The sequence below is a fragment of the Trichosurus vulpecula genome, chromosome 3 (assembly GCF_011100635.1).
Source record: "Trichosurus vulpecula isolate mTriVul1 chromosome 3, mTriVul1.pri, whole genome shotgun sequence".
In the NCBI taxonomy this organism is placed as follows: domain Eukaryota; kingdom Metazoa; phylum Chordata; class Mammalia; order Diprotodontia; family Phalangeridae; genus Trichosurus; species Trichosurus vulpecula.
In genome coordinates this window covers 200,511,251-200,521,818 of record NC_050575.1, presented here as the reverse complement: position 1 = coordinate 200,521,818, position 10,568 = coordinate 200,511,251, and the positions used below count along the sequence as shown (strand labels likewise).

Sequence of the window (10,568 nt, the reverse complement as noted above, 5' to 3'; positions counted from 1 at the left end):
CCTCATCTGTAAAATGAACTAGAGAAAGAAATGGCAAAACAGTCCAGTGTCTTTGCCAAGAAAACCCCAAATGGGGTCAGGAAGTGTTGGGCATGACTAAAAACCACTGAACGATTCCTAGCCGCCCAGATATAATAAATGCTTAGTAAATGCTTCTTGAATTGAATCGAATTGAATTGATGATTACAGCTATGCAGATGGATCCAGAATCAGTCTGTCAAAACTGGAAGAGACTTTGGGCATTTTCTAATCCAAATGTCTCTTTTTACAGAGTAGGAAAACAGTAGCCCAAGGAGGGCCAGGGCCTTCCCCAAAGTCACACAGGTGGCCAGGGTTTTAGAGCCCGGATTTGAACCCCTTGATGTTTCAAGCCTAATGTTCTTTTTTTATAATAGGTTATATATTACCTCCTATAATTAAAATATAAGTTATCCTGAGGGAGAAAACAACATAAGCTGGAAGCAGTCAGTTTTTTTTTTTTTTTTGGCTTCTCATGGTTTATTGTAGTTATTCGACTGGAGAGGGCCAGGGAGCAAAGAAATGGGAAGGGGGCCCCCCCCAACTCCTCAGTCCTTCCCCCCCTCCCCTGACACCCATACCCCTCAGCTGGGAGGAGAAGGTATCTGTACTTCTTTTTCTTAAAAAATATATATATATATAGATTTATCATCATCTAAGCACCTTGCCCTACCATTCCCTGGGCCTTAGCCCCTCGAGGAGCCCAGATGTCCGGTCCATGGCCACACTAGTGGGCAGATGGGGAAAACGTTCAAGGAAAAGGATCGGGGCTGCTGTGGGATCCTCCGCTCTTATGGTGCTTCACCTGGGTCTGGCTTCTCAGTCCTGCCCAGGACCACACAAGGTCCAGCTGGCAGTGTTCCTGGGAAGAGCCTGCTGGTCCCAGTATGCCAAGAACTCAGGGTGAGGAGCCCAGGGTCCTCCCCAGAGGAGAATGTCCTGGGGGTGGAGGCAGGGACAGAGAAGCCAGCCTGTGAGCTGGCAGCCAGTAGGGGCCAGGAGTCAGTGTCCGGGGGTGGGGCCGGCCAGGGTTGGGGCTCAGGGGTGTTGGGGAGGCCACAGCATCAGAGGGCCCCATGCTGGGCCTGGTAGCGGGACAGCACTGCCCGGTAGTGGGAGAGCTCCTGCCGAACTGCTACAACCTCCTGTCTGAGCAGGGCATTCTCCTTCTCCAGGAAGGCTGCCCGCACTGATATCTGGTTCTCCTTTAGCCGCCTGGCGTCCCGAGAGCGCTTGGCCGCCTCGTTGTTCTTGTAGCGCCGGCTCCAGTACTTTTCATCCTTCTGCTCCTCCGGCACCTGCATCTTTCGAGCCTTCTTCATGATGGGCTGGGGCTTCAGCTCCTCCTCGGAGAAGCGGTGCTTCCGAGGGTCGAAAGTGTCCTGGCCTGGGACGCTGGACAGGGCCAGGTCAGCAGGGTCAGGCTCAAAGGTCATCAGCACCTCCACAGACTCTGGGTCCACTGGACTAGGGGTGTCCCTGGACGCCGGGCCTGGGCGAGAGTGAGGAGGGGGAGAGTGAGAGAGTGACCTCGGGGTCGTCTTCTCTCCTTCATCCGTCTAAGTGGGCTTGGACTTCTCCAGGGGTCTGGTCACCCTGGGGTCATCGTGTCCATCCCCCAGTCTCACTCCTCGTGGGCCCACCCCCCCCAACCGAACTGGGCACGGTCAGTGAGTGTGGGGTGAAAGTCCTTCAGGCAGTCTAGCCACGACCCCTCCTGCCGTTCCTCAGACCCCCCTCGCGGAGTCTGGGGAGACAGGGATAAAGTACCGCAGCTAGAGGCCCTCCCTAGTAGGAAGATCGGGCGCCAGCAGTCAGTTTTACATTAGTGTGAATGAGTTTGTCAGATAACCTTTTTGAAAGAGGGTTTTTAAAGAGGGAGAGAGAAGAGAGCATGAGGTTCCTGACAGTCACCTATGGTCACCTACTGACTGTCACAACCAGAATTCGAACCCAAGCCTCCTGACTCCAAGTTCAGGGCTCTTTCTACTACATCGGGCTTCCTTGTGAATGACAAAAGTCTTAAAGGATGGACAAGAGAGAGGTGCTTTATAAGTAAGTATGGTAGGGACATGGAGCCTGGTTTTATCACTTTGCTGAGATGAAAAAATAGAGTAGGTGCTGGTGGGAGTTGTGTTTTCACACAGAAATTATCTTTGTAATGGGCTACTCTTCCCCAAATCCCAGAGAGCTTTTTTTTTTTTTTAACCAGGCAGCATTGACATCTCCTGGAGTCCCTATACCTCCAGGGATTTTATTACCAAATAATTTATTCCATTTGGAGCTCAGTGTGCTCATTGTGTGGCTCAGTCTTTTTTCCCCCTTTCCTGGCCCCAGGGGCCTTTGAGAACTATCACTTAGTATGCAATCCAGACTTTTGAACAAGATGCTAAATTCCCAGAGATCAAAGCAAGTTTGTAAGGAAATCAGCAGCTCTCATAAAGTCAGAAAGCTCCCAGGTTCACTAAGTCATGCAGATGGAAGGGACAGGAAGGCTTTTATGAGAGCCAATCTTTCCAAGAAAGCAATGAAGGACCTCAAGGGAATGTGATTTCAGGGGCTTTGCAAATGACCTTCCCCACAAAAAATTTCCCCATGGACTGGTTATATAATGGTGAAGTTTCACCATTATCTATCAACAAGCAATTATTAGGTGCTTACAGTGTGTCAGCCATTTCACTAAGTGCTGAAGAAACAAAGAAAAAAACAACAATCTTTTCCCTAAGGAGCTTTCATTCTATTGAGTGAGACAAAATATATACATACATATATGTATATACATATATATGATCATTGTACATATATAGCCTATATCAGATTGCATGCCGTCTTGGGGAGGGGAGAGGGGAGGGAAGGGGAAAAATTTGGAAATCAAAATCTTATAAAAAAGTGAATGTTGAAAACTAAAATTAAATCAATAATTTTCAAGAATATGAGACTATATATATATATATATATATATATCAGATATATCAGAATATACAAGATAAACCGTAGAAGAAAAGTAAGCTTAGAACTAGAGCTCTTATCCTAGGGTCTATGGACCCTGATAGATTTCAGGAGGTCCATGAATTTGGATGGGAAAAAAAATTATATCTTTATTTCAATAGCTTTAGTTTCTGTGGTAATCCTATGTGTTTTATTTAATGTATTTAAAAATATTATTTTGAGGGTTCCATAGGATTCACCAGATTGCCAGAGGGATCAATGGAGTGTCTCAGAGAGAATGGCACTAAAAGCCAGGGATCTAGGAAAGGCCTCCCAAAGGAGATGGCCATTGAGCTGAGTTTTTAGGGAAACTAGTGATTCCAAGAGTAGGAGGTTCGGAGGGAAAGCCTTCCAGACTTGAGGTCAGTACAAAGGCTCAGATATGGGAGATGGAGTGTCCAGTTCAAGGAGCAACCAGTAGGTCACTATGACGGGAGCATGGCATTTTTGGAGGGCAGTAGACTGAAAGTGGGAGAGATAGGAAAGGACCAGGTTGTAAAGAGCTTTAAATGCCAAACAAAGGCATTAGAGATTCATTTCCTTGAATCTTTTAAAGAGTATTGGTCTTCCAAACTCCCCTTATTTCAATGATTCAGAAGATATGTGATTTTACTGATGTGGTCAGCCTTCTTATGTCTTGGGAAATGGTCTTTATAGGTTGCTGTGGTCAAAATCATTCCCCCCCACCCCGCCACTGTCCTTTTTGTAATGTGTCTCTCTGAACTTATCCAAGCTAGCCTTGGGGTGACAGATATAGAGTCCAAGTGCCATAGCCTTGTTCAAAGCTTTTCTAACCCAAGGTTACCCCCCACCCCACCCAGGTAAAGGAGGTAAAATGAAAATGTACTGTAGTACATGCAAAAGCACCCTTAGAGGAGGTGCTTCTGGAATTGTTTTTAGCAGGGAAAATGAGGAATTTAGATCTGGAAGAGCACTGCCATTTTACAGATGTAGAAACAGGCTCAGAGAGAGGGGATGACTTATCCAAGACCATTATCATATATACATTAAATAGCAGAGCCAGAATTTGAATCCTAGTCCTCTGACTCTGAATCCAGGTGTCTCTTCATTTTTTTGGCTCTAGGGAGGCAGTCTGGAGTGTTAGAGGAAGGGATGAGAAGACACCAAAAATAAACTATTTTTGCCAGGCCTATCCCTGGACACCATTCATTCTTTCCACGACTCTGTGGGATGTATTAAGAAGGCATATGTGGAAAACAATATTATTCAGGAGGGAAGTCTGATTAGTGTTGCAGGGGTAAAATAAATCAGTTCCAAGCCCTTCCACCCACATGCTGCAGAGATCAGATTTTATTTTGGTTCCGGTGCAGTTAATGAGAATTATTCCAAGCTGAGATCTCTGAGCCAAGCCAGAGAGAATACCAGGGTCATATGGTGGATTTCCCTGAATTATTTGTGCACTGGCACCCTCTAGTGGTACATGCTGTAGTAAGGTTAAGACGGCCATAAGGATGCACAAGCCTTACTATTGAAACTAGAATGTCAGAGCTGGAAGAGTCTTTAGGACATTCATTCATTCATCACCTACTACGTATAAGGCCTTATGCTAGATGCTTAGCATACAAAGACCAAAAACAAGAAAAGCATGCCCTGTCCTCAAGGAGTTTACATTCTATAGGGGGATACAACATTCAAAAAGATAATTATAAACAAGATAAACACCAATAACTAAGGGGCTTGGAGACCCCCTCTAACCACTAGAGGATGCCACTCTTCAAGTAATTCAGAGAACTCCTGATGTAGGAGGTGGCATCTAAGCCTCAGCTCACTATGAAGGAAACTAAATGGATCTTGGAGGGAGTGCATGGGAAGGGAGAGGGGTGTTGTTTTTAGCAGAGAAGATAAGGATTTTAGATCTGGAAGAGCACTGCCATTTTACAGATGAAGAAACGGCTTAGAGAGAGGAAATGACTTGTCCAAGACCATTATCACATATTCAAAGGCACAGGCTGTGGGAAATAGATTAATGAGTTTAGGCAACAGCAACTAAGTCTATACAGAACGTAGAATATAAAGGAACTGAATTTCTTGAATTCAATAATATAGGATGTTAGAGCTGGAAGGGGACTTGGAGATCATCTAGTCCAACCCCTTCATTTTATGAATGGAGAAACTGAGGCTGAGGGAGAAATGACTTGCTCATAGTCAAGCAGCTAATAAACAGAAGAGCCACAAATTAAACCCAGGTCTTCTGACTTTTATTCTGATACTATTTCCATCTTGTTTTCTACCTTTCAAAGGAGCAATGAAAGATGGCCCCAGAGAAAAGATGAGATAATGCAACTCCCTCCCCTCATTGGAGAGGTTGGGGATAATGTAAGTAGAATACTGCAAACACTAACTATTGCAAAGACTAAACTTTGATTAGTTTTGTAGAATTGACTTTTCCCCCTCTTCTTCCCTTTTTACTACAAAGGATGACTTGCTGGATAGGGGATGCATACAGAAATGAAGCTAATATAAAAACAAAAGATATCAATAAAAATGTAAATAAACAAAATTTTTTTTCTTTTTTTAAAATTTTTATTTTTAGTTTACAACATTCGGTTCTACATAATTTTGAGTTCCAGATTTTCTTCCCTCCCTTCCCCCTGCCTCCCCTAAACGGCATGGAATCCCATATAGCTTCCATGTATAACTTCACATTGAATTAATTTACACACTAGTGAAGTTATGGAGAAGAACTGTGATCAATGAAATGAATCATGCGAGAGAAGAAACAGGACCAAAAAAAAAACCTACCCAAAAACAAAAACAAAAGAGAGAAAAGGAAAAAAAAATGGGGGGAAAAGGCTATCATGAAGTGTGTCTCAATCTGCACTCATATTTCGTAGTTCTTTCTCTTGATGTAGATAGCATTCTCCATCATGAGTCTTTTGGAGTTGTCTTTGTACCTTGTGTTGCTGAGAAGAGCGAAGTCTGGCAGGGTTGGTCCTCACAGAATCCATATATCTGTGGTTGTGTATAATGTTCTCTTGGCTCTGCTCCACTCACTCAGCATTATGTCGTGTAGGTTTTTCCAGGTTGTTATGAAGTCTGTATCATCCCCATTTCTTATGGCACAATAGTATTCCATTATCTTCATATACCACAGCTTGTTCAGCCATTCCCCAATTGATGGGCATCCCTTTGATTTCCAATTATTAGCTACCACAAAAAGAGCTGCTATAAATATTTTTGTACATATGGGTCCTTTTCCTGCTTGTATGATTTCTTTGGGATACAACCCTAGAAGTGGTATTGCTGGGTCAAAGGGTATGAACATTTTTATAGCCCTTTGGGCGTAGTTCCAAATTACTCTCCAAAATGGCTGGATCATCTCACAACTCCACCAGCAATGTAACAATGTTCCAATTTTCCCACATCCTCTCCAGCATTTATCATTTTCCTGTTTTGTATTTTAGCCAATCTGACAGGAGAGATATGGTATCTAAGAGTTGTTTTGATTTGCTTTTCTCTAATCAGTAGTGATTTAGAGCATTTTTTCATATGCCTATAGATATCTTTAATTTCTTCCTCTGAAAAGTGCCTGTTCATATCCTTTGAACATTTCTCAATTGGGGAGTGGCTTGTATTTCTATATATTTGGCTCAGTTCCCTGTATATTTTAGAAATGAGGCCTTTATCAGATACACTAGTTGTAAAGATTTTCTTCCAATTTTCTGCTTCCCTCCTAATTTTTGTTGCATTGGCTTAACAAAAATATTTTTAAAGGAATAAGCAGAATCTTTTTAGAGTTATTCTATTTTTTTTTTAGAGCACTGCCTCCAGAGTTTGCTAAAACACTAAACAAAGACTTCAGGGAAAGGCAGCAAACAGCAACAAACTTGCTCCTCCTACCAATTTCCCAGTTTCTATTGATAGTACCTATATCCTTCCAACCACCCAGGCTTGAAACCTGAGAGTTGTCTTTGCCTCTTCCCTATTCTTAGCACTCACACAGAAAAACCGGTTGTTAAGGCCTCTCAATTCTCCTCCTAACATCTCTCATACCTGGCCGCTTCAAGCCCTCATGACTTTTAACCTGGATTATTGTAATAGTGTCCTAATTGGTCTGCTTGCCTCAAGCCTCTCCCCTCTCTAATGCCTCCTCCAAACAGGTGCCAAAGTGATCTTCCCAAAGCTGTGGTCTGATGGTTTCTTGATTGATCACTTTTCCTTGTGGTTGTCACCCTACTCAGAAATTTTTATGGTTCACCTTTGCCTATATCATATCATATATACTCAATTTAGTATCCAAGATCCTGCAGAATCAGGTACCAGCCAGCCTTCCCATTCAGCCTTTATTCACATTGCTCTGTTCCAGATAGACTATAGTATTTACTGTTCCTTTAACTTATCCAGTCTTTTCTTTTTTCCATATCTATGCATTTGTGTAGTTGATCTCCCAGGCCTTAATGTATTTCCTCCATATCTTACACGAAGCTCAGCTCAAGCACTCCCTTCTATATGAGATCTTTCACAATTCCAAGAGCCCTCCCCCAGAAAAAAAAATTACTTTGTCTTAATTTTATATTTCTCCTACCCATGTACATGTTGTCTCCATCAATAGAATGTAAGCTCCTTGAAGGCAAAGGCTGTTTGATTTTTGTCTTGGTATCCCCAGGACCAGATCATAGAAGGTACTTATTAAATACTCATTGGTTGATTGATTAATAGAGCTGTGCATGTTGAAATCCTTTTCTTCAAAGATTAACTCAAGCTGTACTTCTATGACGACTTCCCTGATTTCCGAAGCTGAAAGTGATTTCTTTCTTCATAAATTTCTCATAGCCCTTTGTCTGAGCCTTCTGTTTGCACTTACCACATCCGACTAGGATCATAGCCATAGAAGTGGATATAAGCTTAGAGGCCAACAAGTCCAATCCCCTCATTATACAGGGGAAAAAACTGAGGCTGAGAGGGAAGGCTTCATAAAGAAAGTATAGCCTGAAGTGCAGGGGTAGGATGAGCTTCCAGGGTGAAGAAGATTTCTGGGAAATTTTAGAGAAAATCTGGGAGAGACAGGAGTAAGCATTTTTTATGGTAAATAATACTAAAAAATATTTTTTCAATTAATAAACATCTATCTTCTCTCCTTCTTAGCTCTCTCTAGAATGTGCACATTCCCTCTAGAATGGAGTGCCACTCTAGAAACCTAGCCCCTGAGGGTTGCCTCTAGAACCTTGAGACAGTAGGTATCACAGCCCTCTAGGGATCCAATCTGAGAGTTGGAGTATAAGTTGGAGGTTGCAGTCCTACAGGGGATGCTATACTTAGGCTTATGGGGCTTTTGACAGAAGAAAAGCTTCCACTGAGAAATCACAGAGAAAGAGAGGAAGGAGGAAGAAGTGTGGCCACATATAGTTCCAGCTCAGCAAGGAAGTTGGAGCAGGTACACTGCCAAGCTACAGTCAGAAGTAGGGAAAGCAAGTGGGGCTGACACTTCATGGTAGAACGTGGATAGAAGAGAAGAGAGTGAAAACTGAAAATGAATTTGTGCAGGAGTGGACTGAGGCTGGTTAGAGGGAGCTGAAGCACAGACTGGGCTAAACCAGCTGCCATGGTTGGTCAAAGGAGCAAGATCCAGTCCAGAGTTCCATTTTGTACATTTGCTTCCCTGGAGGGAAGGGATCATTTCCCCCCATCTCTCCCACTCCCACCCCCAGACTTGTAAGGAGAGATAAGGAGGAAAAGAAAAATACAACCCCAGCAACAATCCATACAGGGTGTTCCTAAAGTCTGGAAACATAGGCAAAAATGCATATTTTCAAAAAATAAAATGAATGAAATTTTCAACAACATTTTAATTGGAATATTAACAAATAACATCTTCAATATGTTTTCCATCATTTGTGATGCAAAGGTCGATGCGCTTTGCAAGATTCAAGTGAACTCGATGCAATAGCTCTGCATTTCCTTATGTGTCCAGACAGGAACACCCTGTATAATGGTGATGGATTAAAGATGTAGAAAGAGTTGTATTTTCAGATACAGCTAATAGGGTCATTTTCTTTCTTTCTTTCTTTCTTTTTTGGCTGGACTAAAGTCAAGGCTTTGTGTTTCTATTTGGTGGTTTGGGAGTTAGTGATGCAAAAAAAAAAGAAGAGAAAGAAAAAATAACAACAAAACTTTTAAAACTAGAAAGAAGAAAGGAGAGGGATGCTCAAAAGGGAACACTATAGTTTTAAGTGTAATGCACAATTTAAAAAAAACCCTGTATATATCAGAAGTTCAGAGTTTCACATATAATGCTCTTTTCTGATCTGTAAGAAACGTTCATGTTTGCTGATGTTTGTAAGTTCACTATGAAAAAAAAATAAGCTAGTGCTAGATTGTGAAGGGTCTTGAATGGCAGGTAAAGGCATTTGACAGATAACATAACAGAAAGCTACTGAAGGTTTAGGAGCATTGGTGTGATATGATCTATGTATAAGAACACTTACTATTACAGTGGTAGGAAGGAGGGGTTGGGGTGGAAGTGGGAAGACTTCAAAGAGGGGAAGATTGTGGAAGAAAAAAATCACAAATGATAATAATAGCATTTATATATATATATATCTCACTATAAGCTTTACAAAGCACTTTACGGACGTTATCTCATTTTATCCTCACGACAATTCTCAGAGGTAGGTGCTGTTATTATTCTCATTTTGCAGACGAGGAAACCAAGGCAGACCGAGGTTAAGTGACTAATCCATGTGCAGACCTAGGTTATACTTTTTGCTGCAAAAAAAAGTACTGAAAGGATGTTAGCAACCAGAGACACATAGACCTTCTCTGTCGTCTCTATAAAATTTTTTAATAGTCTATGTATACCCTGAAGTTGTCTTTAATGAAAACATGAGGGCAGGCAGAGTCTTTCTTGGAAACTTTTTCACAGAAGGCAACCTTTTCCATCACACGAGTAATTGAGAGCTGCTGAGAATATAACATCTCTTGTTTCATTTTCTTTAAAAAAAAATTCAAAATCATTTGACTCAGTAGAACAAAAAAGTCATGCAAGATTCTGTAACAGAAATGACCAGATGGATAACTATTCAATAATCCACTGAGTATAAACATTGAGGAATAAAAAAGGGAAACATACACTCATAAGATTACAGGCTGATGATTTAGAATCGAAGGGAACCCCGTAAGTCATATATTCCAATCTCTTCATTTTAAAGATGAAGAAATTGAGGCCCAAATAAGTTAGGGTTTTCAAGAAGAAGGGTGCATCCCTGTTCATGGTGAGAATCTCTTAAGGGTCCTATTAACCGGTGATATTATATTGATTACATTGACCCTTCTTAATTAAAACCATAGTCATTCAGTAGATAGAATTAACTGTTCACACAGAAAAAACAAAGTAGACAAGAAACATATGTTGTCATTGTTATAATTAACATTCAAATGGAGGGGAGCCCATTAAAGTATTTTATCAGCATATACAACTTGTTCCAAAAGTCTTAGTGCAGTTTTAAGGTTTAATAGCTTGAAATAGCTTAAAGCTATTTTAAGGACCATAAGCTTTAATAGCTTAAAACTGCAGTAAGACTTTTGAGACACCCTGTATACCT

General features: G+C 41.6%; 1 protein-coding gene across 1 annotated transcript; it reads right to left on the bottom strand.

Moving 5' to 3' along the window:
* Nucleotides 1-662: 662 nt before the first annotated feature.
* On the bottom strand, nucleotides 663-9,906 carry LOC118842365 (D site-binding protein-like). The gene is made up of 3 exons (XM_036749907.1): nucleotides 9,826-9,906; nucleotides 1,672-1,765; nucleotides 663-1,567 (listed from the first exon to the last, which is right to left on the bottom strand). Exons 1-3 carry the CDS (start codon nucleotides 9,904-9,906, stop codon nucleotides 1,083-1,085), a joined length of 660 nt encoding a protein of 219 aa, XP_036605802.1. The 3' UTR covers nucleotides 663-1,082.
* Nucleotides 9,907-10,568: the final 662 nt, after the last annotated feature.